Raw genomic sequence first — 20,408 nt, 5'->3', positions numbered from 1 at the left:
TATTATATATGTGGAGTATATGTATATATAAACATAAACATATATTCCAAATGTATAATATGTGCAAAATAATACCACTGACTTTTTAGCACTTAGGTTTACTACTAAGCTTTTCTTCTTTTATAATTATGAACATAAGAGGATAATGTCTCTGACTTTAGCTTAGACCCCTCTACAATTCAAACATTTTATACAGAATGCTTGCTTCCAATCTTCAAAACACTTCATCACATCATCAAGCTTCTCTGTGCAGAGCTCAGACAGGTATCTTCACACTTCTATACATAACACTTGCGATTTAATATTTTTTTCATTTATTGACATACATTTAAGGACCAAAGCCATTTCTAATACAACCTATTGAAATTAAGTTCTGCAATCTGAAAACTTCTCTCTTACAATACCACCATTGCAAACAATTACAAATAGCCTTTCTTATCAGTTTTCCATGTCCAGGCCCACAGACTGCCCTACAGATTACTCAAGAACAGAAATTAATGGTAGTTGAAATCAGTACTCTCTGCCTTCTCACCTGTGCTAGATCACAAGAAGTCCTTTGAATATCTTGAATACTCTAACTTGAGTTCTTCCAGGCTCAGAGTATGCCAGCACTGAGAAGTCAGTGTTGGCACCCCAATACTACAGATTCAAGACATAATTTGAATCTCAGCAAGGCAAAAAACCCCAAACCAAAACAGAAAGCCCACAACGCTAAGCCCAGTGAGGAAAAACCACTGCGCCAGGTCTTTGGCTTCAGTCTATGTTACAGAAACCCTGCCCAGTTTTGCTATTAAAATTTCACTTTCACACAGAAAAGTGTCCTCATCCGAATTAACTTCTAAAATTAAGACAAAAGTATGAGATTAAGTGGTAAGAGACCACTGTAATGATCTATCCTGACCTGCACGCACCATACAATTTTTCTAAATAATTCCAATTTAAACTAACAATCTTCAAGTCTAGATTTTTCATCTCCTGTGATGGAGATTTTATTATTTTCTTAACTACAAGGCACTTTTCATGTCAGTTATTTCTAGAGAATTTATAGCTTTTACTAATACAAGTAAATTTATCTGGATACAGTGTGTGAGCACCTGTGGCAGGCAGCATTCAGCAGAACAGATCACAGCCTGCACACATCCCCTCCTTCACCTGGTAAAAGTGTCTACACTACCAGAGCAGGCAAGTTCTCTTTCAGGGGAATTCTGACACGAAAAGGCAGAGAGCTTCTGAACTTCCCTGAAGTTAAAGGTGGCTTCAGTCACACTTTTGGAATTGTATCACAAGTACCAGAATAGACATTCGGGTCCAAAGCTTAAGGGACTAATCCAGCACCTGGGTCTGCTCCTCCATGGAAAAATGATATTTATTTAGAAAAGACACTGTTCTCTCCTAAGCAATTGAAACAACAACCAGTTGTACCTCTTAGACTCTTAATGGAACAAAATAGGCACATTCAGCCAGTTGGACCTACTCAATAAACAGGGTTTCCTACAAAAAAAAGAAAGCGAACTCAGCTGCAGGTTTCCAGCTAAGAACCTTTCCCATCATGTGAAATAACATTTTTTTCCCTTCATGAAACCTTATTGCAAGCTCATGACAGGACAGATGACTGCAGCCACCAGTTACTGTTAATTTAAGCATAATTGGATTTGCTATAGTTTCAGTAAACAAGTAATCAAGTGCTTAAAAATCTATTTTAATGATGTTTTCAAGAATAATAATACTCTTCGTTACAAAAGAAAGGTAAAAGGTACATCTTTTACATATAAGAAACTTACACCAAAGGCAAAGAATATCTTAAAACCAAAATAAAGCTATGTTGTTCGCTGCAGGAAAGCTTCAGGTATTTGCGATTAATCACTCGATTCACTTTTGGAAAAAGATGAAGATGGACTGTCAAAATAATTACTCTACCATGTCAGCTTTAAATATTTCACTGACTGTCAACAATTTAGCAATAAAATTACAACTATACAGAAAACAGATCTGCTACTGCACTACTACTGCATAGCTACACATACAACCAATAGCAAAAATTCATAATAACAAAATATGCAGAAATTAAGTGTTTTCCATTCATAAATGCAGAATTACTCCCACATTCCACTCTGTCCCAAAATGAACATTCAACACAGTGACCAAAAAGGAAGACAACTGTTATTGTATTTCATAGAATGTGCAGAAATCTACATTAATCACAAATTGGGACTAACCCTAATTCCACAAATTGTTTGCTGTATAATCATAACTCATACATGGAAACATGTAAAAATAATATTAACAATTAAGTACAAGTCGGAGTGAAAACAGTGATGCCAATGAGGGGGTCTCATTCCATGACTACTGCTTCTTGGGCAGAACAAGCCCTAGTTCAGCAGTCTTACCCCAGGGACATTACCAGTAACAGAAAGCACAATCTTAGTAAAATTCATATGAAAGGCCAAAAGTGATCACTAAAAATGTTTTACAAACAGTAGGACAAGGACATCGGAAAAACAGAATACTGTTGCATTCATTGCAATATCAGGCATTCAAGTACAGCATTACTAATACAAAATGCTACAAATGCTTAATGCATGCAGATAGTCACCAGACTACTTCATAATTTCTAAATCAAAATAATACATATGTAAGGATGAAGCATGGATTCTGTTTATTTAAGCTTTGATAAGAAAGGGCACATTAAATCATGAGTGGCTCACTACCATGAAATTACATTTCTAAATAATTTAATCCCTCAAAAAGTATTTCTTGCTAAAAATCCTTCATTTCTCAGTGTAATAGTTTGTATACTTTGAAGATGTACATTTATACAATCTACAGTCTCAGCAGGAAATAAATTTCAGGTTTATCATCATTACTGTGTTCCAGCTGCAGAACAGAATCATGTGTATATAACTGGTCACTACATCCATAGTGCAAAGCAGAACATGTACCCTCCGGCATTCCTCGGCCCTCCACATCCTCCCCATGGAAGCCATTCAGGTATCTGGCTATGTATGAGCCTGTTGAATGCCTGTTGATAACATGAGGACATGCTGAGGGCTTGTTCCGAAGGATAACCCCTGCTACACTACTTGTGTTAGAAGATTTTTGCTTGCTGGCAGCCTCCTGCCTCTCCTTGGCACGACTGGCTATATTCCGCACTCTGCTCTGGCTTCTGGAGGAGAGTTTTCTGACCAGTGCTTTTGGGCAGTCTTCATCAATCTGCCTGGAGTACAGCGTTTGACAGCTGTCCTCCTGGTCCAGGGACACCAGCTTCCTCAGCTGTTCCGTCAGAGCATCTGTTGAATGTGGTCTCATATTTTTCATAGAGGCAAGTTTCTTGTCCCTCATGCCTGATGAGATAAAGCTCCTACTTATGTATTGATACTTACTTTCAAAATTGCAGGAAATATCCTCTGATGTCAAGTCACCAAGACTCTTGGATTTGCAAGGGCTAGTCTGCTTGATAGCTGAATGAGGGGGGAAAGACAAAGCATTTTTGAGCAGCGGTGAGTGTATGTTGAGCTGGGATCTCTTGGAGGTACACATTACATTTTTTTGTTTATCTGAATGATGATGATACAAGAAACCAACATTTTCACACACTGGAAAAGGGAGATGACTCCCTGCAGTCCTGAAGTTTCCTGAGCAGTCCAGGGCTGCAGCACAGAGCTCAACAGTTGCACTGTTCTCAGAAGGCCTCTCTCCATCGTGCCCAGCATCCTGCTTTTGCCTCAGTTTCAAAGGGGAAGCCAACTGGCTCATATCTTCCCTTTTATACTCACATGCAGTTATCAACAGATCTTGAGAATCCCCATCTACTTCTATAAGACTGCTGCTTTCTGAATTCTCACCACTGAGAGGGTCAACAAGTGCCTCCTCAAAGATGAGGCTATTGGAAGCAAAAGAACTAGCGGTCTTGCAGGCTTCCCAACTTGTTCCAGATTTTGTTCCACATATTCCTTTGGAATTTGCATTTAGCAAAGAGAGAGGTGCTGGACAAGGAGAGCTAGGCATGTTATTTTCTATACTATTTATTTTCTTCTTGCAAAGTAATCCATTGTGGGTCTTACATTCAGAAACTGGTGTAAGAGTTGCTTCATGGGCAACTGTGTGCACAGAATACTCTGCAGTCTCAGGGCTGGAGAACAGGGTAGTATCTGGAGTGGAGAACAAAGGGGATTTGATGGCTTTTGTGACAGCAAAGTTGTGCATACAGGGACTGTTAGGATCCTCGGTAAGCACACATGTGTGTGTACCTGTCATACTGAAGGCCTGGCTGCTAGTGCCATGGAGGCTTGATACAGCAGTAAGACTAGTTTCATCATCTGTGACATCAAACTGCCCAATCAGAGCTGAGACAGCGCTATCCATCTCGCTCTCATTCACTAAAGAAACTTCATCTATAAGGCGAGAAAGGTCACTGTCTTGCATGGTTAGACTAGAGTGCAAATCAGGTGCATCAGGGCAAGTGGTAGAAGAAATACCTGTCAAAGAAAGAAGGGCTGCAGTGCTTTTCTTGATAATGTCATGTTTTTTACTTTCCATCTCTTCTTTTGGGGAAAGGGAAGTCCCTACATGAGTTATTTTCTCTTCCTTAGACCCTTTTGCATCATCTTCCTTTTTATTGTCTGCACAGTTTTTGTTATGCGTTTTTTCTGTGGCAAGTTCAAAATCAGAGTGCTGCATTAGAGGGACAGTTTCATCAGAAAGATTATTTTCCTGATAGTCTATAAGGTGATTTGCTTCAGCTACTCCACTTGCAAAAACTAAATTTTCAGGTTGCTCCTGTAGAGGTGATGCTAAAGAGTCAACTGTAGTCTCCTGGTCATTCTTAAACTGAGATGCCAAATTTGAAGTATTTGCTGGTTTCTCTGAACACGGAAAAACAGATTCTTTCAAGTTTGTTTCCTTCTCGTTTGTATTGCCATCACTGTTGGCTAAATTAAATAAGAAACATATTAGTTGCATACAATACTGTGTTGTTTATTAACAACTATTTTGTCCTTAGACAGACAAATGGAGAACGCAAAATTGGGTACAGTTTGTGACAGAACTTAATCATGGGGTTGTGCAGGTACAAATTATCTGAGTGACATGATTAAATGAAAAAATACAACTGCAAGCACTTCACTGAAACTTCCTTTGAATGTCTATTACATCAAGCATGTGATGTAATATTTGTTGCAAATAATGTTAATGAGGCACCATATCATAGCTTGCACATGGTATTACCTTCAGCTGTGTTCCTATTCAGTTTTGTACTATAAAGAAGCATGGCAATAAAGACAGAACAAAACAGCTCTGTTAAAAAAACGTAATACTTTGAAACCAGATGCATGGTTAAAAGAGCTGAGTAAAAAGTACCAAATAGATGGATTCCAGACTGTTTTATACACGTAGTTATTGTAAAGTATCACAATTTAAGGATTTCATTTTTCATCTTCTAACAGCATGCTACATTCATGAGAGCAAGATTTTGAATTCCTTAAAGAAAGTGAATTAGATATTTTCTCCACCAAATCTTCTTATATGTCTTTATATGCCAAATCCAAGCTCCAAGACCCATTTCTTTGGAGCTTTTAATCAAGCAGGGACCACAGAATCAAGCTTGGCATAATACATACTGTATCTAACATTTGTCAGAAATCAGGTACCCTAGGAGGAAATGAGAAGCCTTGATCATTCACTAACAGCGCCTGAACCCCCACAGTAAGAACTGTTTCTAACAGACATGTCTGGTTTTGCTGATCTCCAAAATCTGTAGTTTCCCAAGCTTTCCAGGTGCTTCTACCTAAGGATGGATGAGATGTACGCTGCTTTGATTTGTTAAGTTGGTTTTTTTTGTCTTCTCTATGAAGAACAAAGGTGAAAATAGACCACTTGGCATACTCCCAATTAAGGCACTAGAGGTACGCTCAGCCATAGTATTTTAGCAAGAAACATCTCTGTTGGACAGCCAGCCCTTTCCATTCTTCATTGTATTCTACAATAACGAACACCTCAACTGGCTAATAACTCCCCATGGGTGAAGCCACCTCCCACTCTGAAATATTTAGGCTGAGCTTACTTTATGAGAATACCCAGGCCTATTCCTGTAGGTGCACAAGGGTGCATTGTACCTTTTCTTACCACTATTCCACATAGGTGCTTCCACAAGAGAAAAAAAAAAAAAAAAAGGGGGGGACACAGGCAGCTTTTCTCTACATCCACCACTAAGCCAGGGTGTTCCTGCAGCACAGAGAAGGGAACAGCTCCCTTGGGGACAGAAGAGGGCTCCATTTGGAATGCTGTCTTCTTCATGTCTCATTTCTTGATGTCTAAGGTGACCAGTCCTTCGCAGACTAGCCTTCCTTATGGAGACTCTAATGGACAGAATTCTATGCTTCTCATAGTTAGAAGGGGCAGGATTCATTCCCTGTGACAGCTTTTGGGTTTTTTTAGGTCATGTCACCAAGGTCTGTGTTTTCGACAAAGGTTATTTTGCTACAAGTGAACAATTCCAACCTCCAAAAACTTTTCTTCTAAAGAATTTTGTGTGTTTGTATGTAGCATCTTCAGAAGAAATATGAAAGAAATTATTACATCTTTTGCAAAGAATGGCTGAGCTGCATCATCTTCAAAGGTTTATCTAGAGGATCTTTCAATTTAAAATACAGCATTTCAAAGTTAACTTCTTTTACAAGGAATATCCTTTTTCCCATCTACAGTTTCTTCTCAGGGTGGTAGAAAAAGAACTGGTTTGATTTTGCTTGCTATTTCTCCTAACTTCTTTTACAAGGTGACCTGCAGATTATCTGTTCCTTCAGAGCCACTTACATAGGCAAGTAAAACAAAGGTGACTTAACAACATATTCTTATCTGCCCCCAGCAGTTCCCCTATTTTAGGGTGGCTCCTGTGGCTGCTGGAAGCTGCTGCTTCCCAGCTGAAAATATTCAGAGCAGCATTTCTATCACTCCCCCCAGCCAAGAGAGCTTCTCTGTGCACTCTCTGTGAGCCAAGGAAGACAGACTGTGCTTCTGGCTGTCCTGTGTCAGCTGAGGAAGAGCCCTGCAGGACTAACTGCAGAAACACTGTGCTGTCAGAACTATGATTTGGCTACCCCTGCAGCCACATGGGGACAGCCTATGTGAGTGCACACGCTCTTTCCAAACAAACAAAAAACAGCCCTCAAAAGCAGTATAGATGATCTGGATCAGGTAAAAGCTCAGGGTGAAGACAGCAGGTCTAATGAACTACAGCTACTGTATTCAAGATTCCTAAACTTATGTAAATACTCCAGCAAATAAAATATTAGGCAGGTCAAACACACTAACTTTGCTGTAGTCATGGGAATAACTGGATTTTGAAACCAGGACTATTATTGCTGAATGTACTTACGAAAAAAAGGGTATTTTAAGAATTAGATTGTATTGTGCATCAATAATAGAAGACCACGATTGTATCCCAACACATGCTTTTGATACAAATTAAATTAAGCAACCTAGGTTAATATCGAGAATGCTGGGTAGAGTTTGACCTACTTTTGCCCCCCTTACATCTATTTGAAAGTCTGCATTAGTCTTTGCACACACTTATTTTCAAAAACGTATGCTGCATGCTGTTGTCCCTCCTTGAAAATGGAGAGAAAAAACCACCATGCCAGCAGCTCCGGTTCCATATGTAAATGGATAGCAGTAAACCAGAAACTGAAATACAACTGAAAGTTGCTTCTTAAAATACAAAAAAGAAATTTGGGTACTGCCCTTTTAAGAGTACTTCCAAAAATTATTGCAATTCATTTGCCTTGTTTGCAGAGCAATTTTGTCCACGTTGAGTTGAGTAAAATCACTTGCATAGAGACTGCAGAACTAAGCCTTTTAGCAGACTATTTCAACTTACTACACCAATAGTAATTTTGGAAGTATCTTACCAGATGTGTTTTCTTTCCCTTTGGCATCTTGGGCAGTTTCATCTGCTGGGCATGGCAGTCCTACAAGAAGATATTTGTCCACGGGCATAGAAGCAGGACGTGCTTGCAAGCTCCGGCTTGTACGCCTTACAACTCCTTTGTCCTTCAGGTCTGTTGGTTCTGATGCACTGTCTTTAATTTCAGTAGCTTCCAGAAAACCCATCTTGCTTTTCTTTCTACCTTTTGCTGGTGCACTGGCTGTGCGCCGGAGAATTCTATCACCAATAGATCGCTTCCGTACACAGTGCCCACTGGTTTCAGCAGAACTGTGCTTTGGGTTCTTGTTAAACAGACCCCTGAGTCCTATCAGTTGCTTATTCTGAAAGGACAAGAATAGCCACAGTTTCAAGTGAGTTCAAACTATTGTATGAATACAATGAAAAGGCCTGCTTTTACAGCATTTATGAATGATGAAGACAAAGTTAAAAATGCAGCAAAGCAAAAATTCACACCAAGCAATTCACGTCCGCTCTGACCAAGAAACTATCAGCACTGGCCTCCATGAATTCATGCATGTCTGTATTTCTCCTCATTAAGATGGCAGCCTGCCACAGTTATAAGAAGTTTGCTCAAAATCTCTTAATCAGAGATGACAAGATTGTAAAACATGTACTACAGTGACAGGCTACACATTAACTTGGAATTCTATGCATGGGCTTCATCAAAGCAATATTCAAATGTTTCAGAGTCTGAATGAAGAATGATGTAAATTCGGTAGTTGCAGATCATGCGATTAGGAACCATTCAAAAATATCTGTGCCCAGCAAGTGCAAAGTGCATGCTAATGAAGTCTACCTTTGTGGCTCCTAGAAAGTGCAATATTGTGTAACTGGGATTGAGGATTAAAGGACTCCACTGAAAGGCAAAAACAAAATGCAAATACATTTGGCTACAAGCTTGATACAAGCAAATATGGTAGTAGTACATCAGCTGTAAATATAACTGCTCTACAGCAAATTTAAACCTATTTATTAATCTAAAGTAAGTTTCTCTCAGAAACTTGAACAGATACCCTCACTTGTAAGGAGACAAATATGCATTCAGCCTTTGTTTATACATTAGAAACAATAGCACAGCCCATCATTAAGGCAAGCATTAGATGAACAGATCAAGTGATACAGAGATCAAGTCTCAATGGGTCTTCTCCTCCCTTCCTCCTCTTGGTCTTCCTATGAAACTTCTCTTTACTATTTTTCTTGAGTCTGTTTCTTCTTTGAAGAGCACATGAGCCAAGAGTAATAGCCAAACAGGCTCTGCTACAGACTACCACCAAAATTGTATGTGATTTCACATTTGTACCCAGACATGTACAGATCTAGGTATACATTGCAGTGAATTCCAGCCTGTTCACTACTGTTTCTCTTTTTACACTGATTTAGGAGTAACAAAGTCTACCTTGAATACTAAAAGATTCTCTTTGTGCACAGAATGTGAACAGATCTGGAATGGTCAGTGTCGTTCCTTCCACCACCTTGCTGCTGTCCTCACTGGCAGGAAGAACACTTGTGGAGGCAAAAACAGAGGAGTACATTGAAACCCTGGTCCCTGTGCTGAGACAAGGATGCCAAGAGCAAGATACCTAAGTTGCTTAGAGAGCCACCATTGAATCATTCAGTAACCTAATGGGATCAGTGACAACAAAGGTAGGGGAGTTAAGTAAGGATCTGTTCTATACCAAATCTCAGCCCCAAGGACCTGTATATGTTATTTTCTATTTCTGTTCCACTCGGCTTTCCTTGGGTGCTTGCAGAACTGTGGTTTTACATATTTGACATGACATTCTTTGCATCCACTCTCAGAAGGGAGAAAGACTGAGGGCTAACTGTTCTTTTCAACCTTTACCCTTCATAAAGGTGGGGAGGCTGGTTTGTGGGGTTTTCTGTTTGGTTAGTTTTTTCAATCATTACAAAGAGCTATTTTATTTTAGTATTCCACTGAATATGGCCTTCATTTATTTGTGCTAGTTATCTCCAATGTGAACTGTTCATGAAGGCAGTTGAAGCAGGAATGCACAGAAAATGGACTGTGCTTTTATTTTCATTTAAAAAAAAATTAAAATCAGTAATCTTGCAGAAAACCAAAATCTCTGCTCTAAAACCTTAAAGATTTAAAGCTTAAATCGGTTGCTAAAATAGCTTGCCCAATACCATGTTCTGGTGCTGTTATAGTTCTCAAGATTTACTTTAAAATAAAATTAGTTTAACACATTGAAGAAATGTACTTACTGTATCTTGACATGATAATTATTAGGCGCTAACAGTAAGAACATTGATGAGTACATGCATGCTAAGCCTAGAGTAAGAGCACATTATGCTTTCCTTGCTGATCACCCACAGGGAACCCCATCACGCGCTATGGGCTACATCCTTCTCCTTCCTGAGTGCTCCAACAGAAGCATGTCTTTGCTGTTATTGGGGTATCTGAGCTGGAGAAAGACAGGTTTTACTGGTCATGGGTGTGCTGTGAATGGATACCCTGGCTCGGTGCTCCTCAGAGAAAACACTATAAGGCATTGTATTTCTCTTCTTTGAGAATGCTGACACCTGTATGTTTGTAGTTACCTATAGACACAAGTATAAACAAAGACATCAAGTTTAGGACAACAGAGAATCAGACATTGTGCTATGTCATTATTGTATAATCCTAATATTTTGTTTCAAATTTATTACTGATCATTGCCAGGGAGAGCTAGGCACTGCTAAACCAAGGTACAAACTGCCACAAACCTAAGCTGCAAGAATCATTTAGAAACCACACAAATCTGTGAGGTTCTGTTATATATTTAAATCCATTTTTATCAGAAGAATTAAAACAAACAAGTCACAAAGGATGTAAATTTCCAAATATACCTACCTTTCCATAGATGTCATTTATGATTATATGAACGAATATGGAAGCTTCTGTCAGTCCTTCTAAATACACATGACGATAACCTAGTAAGCCAAAAATATTACACTACATATAATTTTAAGCACAACTGGTAATGACTGCCTATAAAAGTGAAATATACACAGTAAGCCACCTTATGCTTTTACTAAAACTTCTCTTAGGTTCTTACTTGTTTTCCAAGCCCACCCCAGAACAAATTTCCTCCAAGTTATAAATCGGACCCTAATAGCAATTTCCAAAAGCACAGACACCCAAACTCCTTCACATAATGCTGAATATACCACCCTAAGGAGAACTGTCCATGCTTGTACAAGAAGTCTCAGAGATATATTAGCGTATCTCTTATGTTGATAACTTCATCTTAAACTTTAAGTTTAAAGCTGTTTGTTCTTCAGCTAGATTTCTAAATCAAACAAGTGGGACTAACCAGGCACAAGACTACTAAAGGCCAGGGTTCTTTGTCCAACGAAGTCTCGCCCTATAGGATCATGGTCCCAAACAAGAAATCGCACCAAAGCTATTTCAGGCATGTGGACAGTGAAAGTGAGTGTTTCCTCCCAAACAGGATTAAACCCTGTAAAGCAAACAGAACAGAAATTTTGGAAAACAAGTCCATAGGAAGCACTAGCCTCAATATTCCTGATAGGCAGCAAGAGGCATAGGAAACAAGCAGACCAAACACACAAATGATAACTTATTGCTCATCCAGATAGAGGTGCACTCAATCTCTATTATGTATGTAACTCAAAGTGACAGATCTGTCTCTTGGTTTGCTTTTACAAACAAAACAGTTCTGTTTGGGTAGCTGGCAAGGATACTAAGGCAAGTCACTTTTTTGTAGAACTGAAGTAGGCTAAAGACAAATCAGAACAAACAGGAACTACATTTGTTCCCTCCCCATTGTTTTACAACTGCCTATGAGAAGTGATCCCACCTCTCCTGTTGCAATAGGCTATCCCACTCTGTTATTCAATCTTCCTCCTATGAAGGCTGAGGTGGCAGGGAAATTGCCTAGGGTGTGATTTGGTTTTTTTGTTGCATTTGAAGTTATACCTGTATTTTCCATACATTAAAAAAAATACATAAAAAATTTGCAACTTCTGCATAAAGGAGGTTTAAGAACTATCCAGGAGACAATACTGTGGTGAACAGCTCCTGTCCTTCACTCCTAGCTTGTCTGTCTCCCCACACCAGAAATTCAGAATTAATCTGTTAGAATACAATCATTTCAATTCATCAGATAAGAATCTCTGCAATTTAGAAAGTAATAACAGATATTAAATCATTTATAATTATTTAATATTTTACTCCAAGAAGAAGAAATCAGCCTGATTATCTTACCATTGTCGTCAACCACCCTGGTCTGATCTTTACAGCAGTCAACAGGTAGCCCAATGATTTCCACCTCAACAAAGGGATCTATTATCTATTTTTTAAAAACAAAGTATTTTAAAAACAAGCCAATAATAAAATCTAAAAGTCAATTTTTCAGAAAATTCATGCAGAGAGTTAATTTAAATTCATATGAGAATTCAAAAACCTTTGATTCACATGGATTTTCAAGCAGCATAATCATGAGAAATGACTTCATAAAGTATAAGTTGAGGTATGGTTTGCAGTCTCAAAAGCTATGGCCAGCTATGACTAATTTTCAAGAAAGTACAAATCAGCTCTTAAAGATCATGTGTAGAATACAGACTCCTTGGGAAAATGCAGCATTTAGTGACCAAAAGCTTGAAAATATCGGAAATTTATTAGTATATTTAAATAAGGAGAAAGCTTATTTGAGTCACAATCTGTCATGTCACTCCAGGGCCTCTCATTGAAGCATCTGTTGGTATCAGAGTATCTTACCTCTCCTCTGTCCCCTAACATGGAGTCAGGGGGCTTAGGAAGCTGCTGTCCACTGATGATTTTCAGAATAAACTGCTTTTTAGGACTGGCAGGAAGTGGGTCAGCAGAGTAGGGGTTGAATGTGCCTAAAAGATGGCAAAGAATGAGAATTGTAAGGAAAACATACATAGAAGATGTATCACCCAAGATGCATTCATATAGCTGAAATTCAGTCATAAGAAAGAAACTTAGAGTATGAAACAGCTGTTGATTAATTTTAAAATTCCATTCCACTTTCTTGCAACCTTTTCTGAGCTAAGCAGCCCTTGGTTATATGATTACAAGACAGAAAGGTCCCCTCTAATAAGTTATGAATGTATGGAAATATTAAAGATTCTATATATGTTCTTTCTTGTGTCTTCACGACTTCATATGAAGACACTTTCTGAAAGGCTTGACACAGTAAGAAATGTATAGTGGGGCATTACCTTTGCACATCTGCTGAGGTTTGAGGACATAACCACAGTTGCCATTTACCCTAAATTTTGCTTCATTTAACTGCATCACACGTCCCTCAGACTGGTAGTTTAGTGCCACTGATGAAAGAAAAAACTCAGGTGTCATTGATAATGATAATATTCACTTATCACATACACAAGGACTGGGAAGTAAGTTTTCATGCAACACCTACCTAACTGGCAGCCAACGTTCCAGTAAGGTAAAGGATTGAAATTGCTGGAGTCAATCCGATAGGCTGATGGATACACCCTTGTAAGCTGTTTCTGGTTGTAAAGCATAAACTGTTCAGCCTTCTGCTGCACTGCTTGGTGGGCTCTTGTTTCACTGAATGACAGCACATTCCCTGTTGATCCTGCGTGCATTGTTAAATCAACAAACAGGTTATAAAGGAATCCCAGAAGATGGGGGCCTGAACTCAGACCTCAGTTATGCTGGTCTTAATCAAGGGGAACATGAGATTTAGTCCTAAATTATAACACAGATTGCCCTGTCATATGCAAATCACACACACTGCATAACTGAAGACCACCAGTTTCCCCTTCCAGCAGGGTCTTTTGTTCTACTGTCAAGCTTCCAGAACTTAAAGGGGAAGCCAAGCAAGAGCTGAAGCTAATTGCTAGAGCCTTTTCTCCTGCCAAACAGCCCAGACATGATTGCTAAGAAGAATCTATAGAGAAATCTACTAATGGCAGCATGATGATAACTATCTTACTCAAGAGCTTACAGTCAGGGGGAAGAAGTGCCCAGCAGGTCTCTTGTCCTTGTTAACACATTAATAGAAGCACTCAACCCATTTCAACTCATCCTTTCTCTAAGTGTCGTGGTTTAAACCCAGTCAGGTAACTCATTCACTCACTCCCCCCCTTCTTTCCCTCCCCCTGCTCCCAGAGGGACGGAGAGGAGAATCAAAAAGAATGCAACTCCCACGGGTTGAGATAAGAACAGTTTAGTAACTAAGGTATAACACAAATCACTACTGCTACCACCAATGATAATAATGATAAAGGAAATAACAAGGGAAGAGAATACAAGACCTCAGCACCAGCAGACCGATAACTTGCCCCCCCTCAGCCCGACCAAGCTCCGACCGATACCTCCTCCAACCCTGCAGTCTCCCAGCCCTTCTGGCTCACTCCCAGTTACATCCTGGGCATGACGTGCTGTGGTATGGAATACCTCTTTGGTCAGTTTGGGTCAGGTGTCCTGTCTCTGCTTCCTCCTGGCTTCCCCTCCCCCTGGCAGAGCATGAGGCTCACAAAGTCCTTGGCCAAACCAAAACATCGCTATCAGCTCTGTTCCCGAGCTGAAAGTCAAAACACTGCACTACACCAGCCACCAAGAAGGAGAAAAATGACTGCTACTGCTGAACCCAGGACACTAAGTAATCCAAGCAAACTTTCCAATTTGTAGGTCTTTCCTCTGAGAGTTTTACCCCTTAGGCATACCCCCTCTGATCAGCCCTCTGGGAGAAAGACTGCCCAGAAGACTTTCTTAGGTGAAAGTGCCCAACTGTGAGAGAGCAGTTAGACCCACTCAGCCATATGATCTCTCCATGCCCATCTCTTCAGCTAGGATCAAGAAAGCACAAGATCTAGACAAAAGGTAAGAGCAAGCCCTCCTTTCCAAATCGTCAAGAGCAATCAGATGGATTCAGATTGCACCTGGACTTGCAGAAAAAGCTGAGCTGTTTGTCAGCTCAGAACAATGACACTGAAACTCTTCAAGACTTTGTTCTTGTATGATACCTTGAACTCTCTCCATGGTGCTTTCACCCTCCTTAACTTCTCCCATTAAATTCTATTAAATTAGGAATTAATTTTATAGTAATTACAGAATTTCATACAGAGTTTGCTCATGTACATTTAGTGACCTTCCCCACAAATTCCTTTGCAACTTTCTCAGTGTCCATTTTACCTCTGTTTAGTAAAACAACTGCACACTTTCTGAATGGGGATCATATCTATTTATCACAGCTAAAAATCTATCATGTTATTAGATGCTACTTAAAACTGATAAAGCTAAAAGATGATGACAAATTCTAGAAAACTGTGAAAACAGGAAAGGGTTTGCCTAAAAAAAGCTTTTCAAAACAAAAAGACATTTTCAAAACCATCACTAAAACATGAATGACATATCAAGGGAAAGGTGGTGCTTTACTCTTTCTCTCTGTCGTGGGTTCGGCAGTAGCAGTCAGTTAGGTAAAAGGAACAGGTAACTAACTCCCCTGCTTTTAAAACATCTTAAAAAAAAAACAAAACAAAACAAAAAACAAAACCAAAACCAACAAACAAACAAGGGAAAAATGAAGAAGGCAGACATGCTTCCTATCCAAATAGGAAAGTGAAAAAGGCATGTATAAGTCTTGTGCCAGCAGCCTTACCATCATCTACTATATCCTGGGCAGCCACAGAGTTTGTGTACACCACTAGGTCAGAGAGAGCTCGGCACAGCTTCACTGTTCTTCTTCGATGAGCCAGTCTGCTGAAATATGTTCAATACATAAAACAAATCAGGAGATTTTCAATATTTAAAGCATATTTCAAGCTCCCTTTCTCTTCTTTTCATCTATAAGGAAATGAACAACTGTGAACAGGGAACTGTGTGTGGCAAACCTTCTCAGAGAGGGCTCCAAGACGACTGTTCCCCTCGTACCTGTAGAGTCACAATACACATTTTTTTTCATTTAAAACATAATGAAATAGCTGCACCATGTCTCTTCTCAACATAAACAAGGCAGACAGCTTTGAGCTGTATCTGAAAAAGGAGCACTGCAGTGACAACAAATGCATTCTCAATGGCACTTTTTTGATTGCTTTTTCTTTACATTCTCAGATGTAATAAAGTTCGCTGGGCTGTGATGTACCCTTACCTAGCCTAAACAGTTTTCTTACAGCATGCAAAATGTAGATCGGCATTTTTCCATTAGAAGAGTATTACTATCAGCTATGAAAACCTATGTAATCAAAATATCAGGCTACAGCAGTCAAGCAAAATATACACCAACAGAAGTGTCATAAATGACCTGCTCTTAAGAACAGACTTCCCCGAGGCAATGACATGTAAGTATTGATAATAATAAATATTGCCTCTAGCTTAACTGAGCTGTAAAACTATGGTGATTCATGGCTCACCTGTGGAGCTGCCCCATTTCCTTCCCACAGGGTGTTTGCTGGCTTTCATCATCATCTGATGCACTATGGTATTTGGATGCTACCTTCACAGCTTTCTGTTGGGAAAGAATCAAGCACAGCTGTGTCAGCTTATGGGGTGGGTCTATAAGTACACATTATTGTAATTACTGTCAGTGGGTTGGGCAAGCTGCAGAAGGTTTACAGCACAGGACCAGTGTCCTACAAGGATGCTGAATGACCTCTGGGGGTTTGACAACAGAAAACTCTGGGTATGTCAAGTGTTTCCATACATGCAGAGAAAAAAAGCCAAAACAAAGCACCTGTGCCCAGATCTCACTATCTGGCCGCAAGGGTCCAAGCCTGCATCCAGGGAGCAGTTTTACCTGCTGGCAAGCAGACAAATCCAAGCCTGAAGAATATTATTTCTGCAAACTGACCAGTCCGTTGCAAGCCAGTGCATATTCTGCAGCTTCCCTCCCCTGCTCCCTCCTAACATGAAAACACAACAATGCTCCAACTGTCTCCAGTACACTGGCCACCAGTCCTGCTGAAATTCTAATGGGTTGTATCATATTTAACAAACAGTAACACACAACATGCATTACTTTCACCTACCTATGCTACTCCCAACTTAGAAAATTTAGGGAATAATCCATGAAGTGGAGAACAGTCTGGGCAAAAATTTTCAAACATCACCCTTCTGCGGCCTTTTGAGCCCCCCCATACAAGCATTCAAGTTATTCCAAATTATTACAGTAGACAGTAAATAGCTATGATAAAAACATTAACATCTCCAAAGCACCTTTATTTCACAAGCAACTGTTACTTAATAGTTTCCTATTTCAACAACATTACATCTTTTGTAACACTAACAATGTCTTCAAGTGAGAGTTTCTTTAATTCCCTTCTCATCAAGGGGTAATTAACCATATAACTGAAGACTCTTTACCCTTTTACTCATATGGCTAATTGAGCACAGATTTCTTTTCTCCTGTTACGATACACAAATAATGTACATAATTTAGTTTGCTGTGTTTAGTGCTGAAATAAAATTGCCTAGATTGGGAATAATTTCCTTGGTTTAATTTTGGAATCTGAAGGTCTGCACTGGGGATGCTTCCCACAGTTAAGTTGCAGGAACTGCCAGCCTTAGTGTGTTTGTCCCTCCACTGGCAGTTTTTAAAGAGTTTATACATGAGGCACAAGAGCTGGCTGAAAATACCCCAAGTCAATATCCCTGAGTGGATGATTTTGTACCTGCAAAAATATCAATAGTAACTGTCCTTCCCTTTAGCTGGAATGGCATAAATGGGAAGTTACTGGACAACCCTGTTGCCTCGGTCTACAACACAATTGGGAAGAAAAAAAAAATAAATCTATATATACTCTGAATTTTTTTCAGCAGAGATGAAGCAAATGGGCTTTCCAACCTTCTCTATCCATTAGGTTAGATAGTTGTAGTAATTAAACTATTGACATATTTTCCAGCCCTCAGCGTAACCAGCAATTTTTAGTGGCTGACTTTCGCCTGTGATATCTCATTACACAGCATTTGTTTTCCCATCAGCAAGCACAGGTTACAAAGAGAAGTGTCCACTATCATGCACAACAGGTACTTACAGATCTCAACATATTCTGGGTGAATAATGTGCACTTAGCTAAAGCTGCTGAAAGAAGTATGTTCGCTTCCATCTGATGTAAGCTTATAATCACAGTGTAAATGAGTCCTGCTTAGAGAATTTCTGATGGCTACTAGCTGACTCCACGGCAGATGAACTGGTGGCTGATTAAGTTGTATGAACTATTTCATAATTGCTGTTTTTCCTAAGCTGATGCTCAGATTTTATCTATTACAGAGTGTGTTCCCTGCTCAGATGCAGCTTTCACTGCAGAGAGCACTGAAGAGCAATACAGGTGTCTTGCAAGCTGGGGCAGAGGAAGTGCTGGCAGAACAGTGACTCAGACGCAGAACTGCTGTGTGCCCCTTTCCTGACAAGCCTATCTACTGATTTATTTACTTGGTATCTGCTAATTGACTCAGGAGGAAGGAAGCCTTCAGTTGAACCAAATCATGCTGAGATTACATGTTCAATAAATCCAAGCCTCAAAGCACTGTGGGAGTGTGGGAACAGGGGAGGTGGATGACAGGAACACATTTGTCAAGATATGGGAATAGGAAGAAACATAGGCTCACTGTCACTTCTGGTAGCTGCTGTCCACCTGTAAAACAAAACCTCACACTCATTTGAATTATATCAGATCTTACTTGGTTCAGCTGCAACAGTGAAGACCCAGCGAAGCAAACAGTTTGACCTAGCAGCTACACAAAGATCTAACTTAGCTGCAAAACCATTAAGAGATCAGAAAAGAATACATTCTTACAAAGCAGAAGTCAGAGCCAGTACTCAGTCACAGCAGACCCCTAAATCAAGTGGAAAGCCAGTCACAGCACACCCTGTGTGGCACTGCTCAGGGTATGAAATAGCAAAACTGGACCCTGAATGAAACCAACATTATGTGTGCTGTGTGCACACAAGTCTGGAAAATAAGAATACACCAAGGCATTTGTCTATGTTACTTTTATGCCGTTGCAAGTTTGATCAGAAAACCAGCAATTCCACATCACTGGTAAAGACAATCTTTTTGGTCCGGCAAGATTTTGTGTTTTTTTTTTTTTGTGTTGGTGTTTTTTTATTTATTTTTTTTTTTACTTTACAAGCTCATCTTTAAAAAGTTCTCCAATACTGCTAGCAGCCAGTATTCCTCTGAACAGCAATAAATGTGTAATCACATAGATTTTCTGACTGCCCCTACACACCATGCTTGTTCCAAGCAATAAAACATATCCAGTGTCTCTAGAATGCTGTGAGAACTAGAAGAACAAACTGAGTCTTTCATTTTACTTACTTTGTGTTTACCGAAGTTGCCCATTAATGATCGACTATGAGACTTTTTTCCACCTTCTTTTACATCCAGGTTCTGTGCAGAGAAAGTGCAATAAGAAGTGTAACTAGATACCTTCAGAAGCATCCTTAAAGAGACTGCTACAGTCTCTAAAAGACATCATTTCTACCTAACGTAAGTTTTTGCATGTCACCCTGATTCACTATTAGAAAAGTACAGTGATTCCAAGTGAGAATAAAAGTGAGTTAAAGTCTAAACTGCAACATACTGATCTGTGACCATAAACTGAAATCCAAGATCTTCACAGGACTTCTCTAATTTGCTTATATAATTGATAGCTTAGCAACCCTCTAGCATTAAGGAAAAATATTGACACTTAAGACAACAACCAACCATGTACAAAAAGCAGTCTAGCAAAAACAAGCAAGCAACAACAAAACACATTTGAAAGTGCACTTGAAAACAATCACAAAGGAAAAGGGAAAAAAAAAAATAATCTAGCAGATAAATGTGAACTTTTCATAGGTAGCATGAAGTCTGAGTTTCATGTTCATAGCCATGCCCCTAGACACAAATTTGATAATCCCAAGCAGCACCTAGCTTTTTCTGTCAGAAAAGCACATTCCTTCCTCTTCTAAAAAGCAAAACAAAGACCTAAAGGTGCTGAAGAATATTTCCCCAGGGTTTCAGCAATTCCTATGAATTCCAATTATTCCCTGTTCAGTGTTGAGTTGGAATTCGCTTCCGACTACTGTCGTGGTAAGGGCACTACATCCAAGGAGGTCAATAGCCTCTGTATCTATGTTCAAAGATCTGTTCCTAGCTCAGGATGAAAGTCTCTGTAAAACGCTGAACGAAACTTCAGCAGACAAAGTGCTTTTCTCCCTCAGATAAGGGTGAGAGTTGACAATTTCAACAGCAAACTGAAACTAGTATCAGGCCTGACAGTAAGTATTGTACACACTGCTTGCTTACCTTGCTCACCTACCCCCAGAACCCGCTTGGTAATTACTGGAGATGAGCACATAAAACTTGCGATAAAGGAAAATGAGATCTGACCACCAAAAAGTAGAAAAAATTCCCAACAGATCCCATTTTGGTACATCAATTACAAAGTAACTACTAGAAAAAAGCTTTACAACACCACCAAAGCTAGCTAATGAGTTAGACAATTACCAAACCACCAAAGTGT

General features: G+C 39.5%; 1 protein-coding gene across 5 annotated transcripts in view; it reads right to left on the bottom strand.

The window, feature by feature from the left end:
* Nucleotides 1-2,204: 2,204 nt before the first annotated feature.
* Nucleotides 2,205-20,408, bottom strand: part of PLCH1 (phospholipase C eta 1) — an 80,251-nt gene continuing 62,047 nt past the window's right edge. For 3 of the 5 annotated variants that reach the window (XM_057421705.1, XM_057421709.1, XM_057421706.1), the window contains 12 exons: nucleotides 19,220-19,291; nucleotides 16,313-16,407; nucleotides 15,562-15,662; nucleotides 13,354-13,533; nucleotides 13,151-13,258; nucleotides 12,684-12,808; nucleotides 12,171-12,255; nucleotides 11,257-11,403; nucleotides 10,794-10,873; nucleotides 8,736-8,795; nucleotides 7,902-8,259; nucleotides 2,205-4,928 (listed from right to left, as the gene is read on the bottom strand). In XM_057421705.1, coding sequence (XP_057277688.1) covers nucleotides 2,821-4,928; nucleotides 7,902-8,259; nucleotides 8,736-8,795; nucleotides 10,794-10,873; nucleotides 11,257-11,403; nucleotides 12,171-12,255; nucleotides 12,684-12,808; nucleotides 13,151-13,258; nucleotides 13,354-13,533; nucleotides 15,562-15,662; nucleotides 16,313-16,407; nucleotides 19,220-19,291 — 3,519 coding nt within the window. In that variant the 3' untranslated portion in view covers nucleotides 2,205-2,820. The remainder of the gene's footprint in view (nucleotides 4,929-7,901; nucleotides 8,260-8,735; nucleotides 8,796-10,793; nucleotides 10,874-11,256; nucleotides 11,404-12,170; nucleotides 12,256-12,683; nucleotides 12,809-13,150; nucleotides 13,259-13,353; nucleotides 13,534-15,561; nucleotides 15,663-16,312; nucleotides 16,408-19,219; nucleotides 19,292-20,408) is intronic. The other 2 variants (XM_057421707.1, XM_057421708.1) reach the window with 2 other exon arrangements.

This window comes from Pezoporus wallicus, unplaced genomic scaffold, assembly GCF_028554395.1.
Source record: "Pezoporus wallicus isolate ANWC-B61680 ecotype Strahan unplaced genomic scaffold, APGP_CSIRO_Pwel_v1 scaffold_7402, whole genome shotgun sequence".
Taxonomy (NCBI): domain Eukaryota; kingdom Metazoa; phylum Chordata; class Aves; order Psittaciformes; family Psittacidae; genus Pezoporus; species Pezoporus wallicus.
This window is presented reverse-complemented; position numbering and strand designations above follow the sequence as displayed.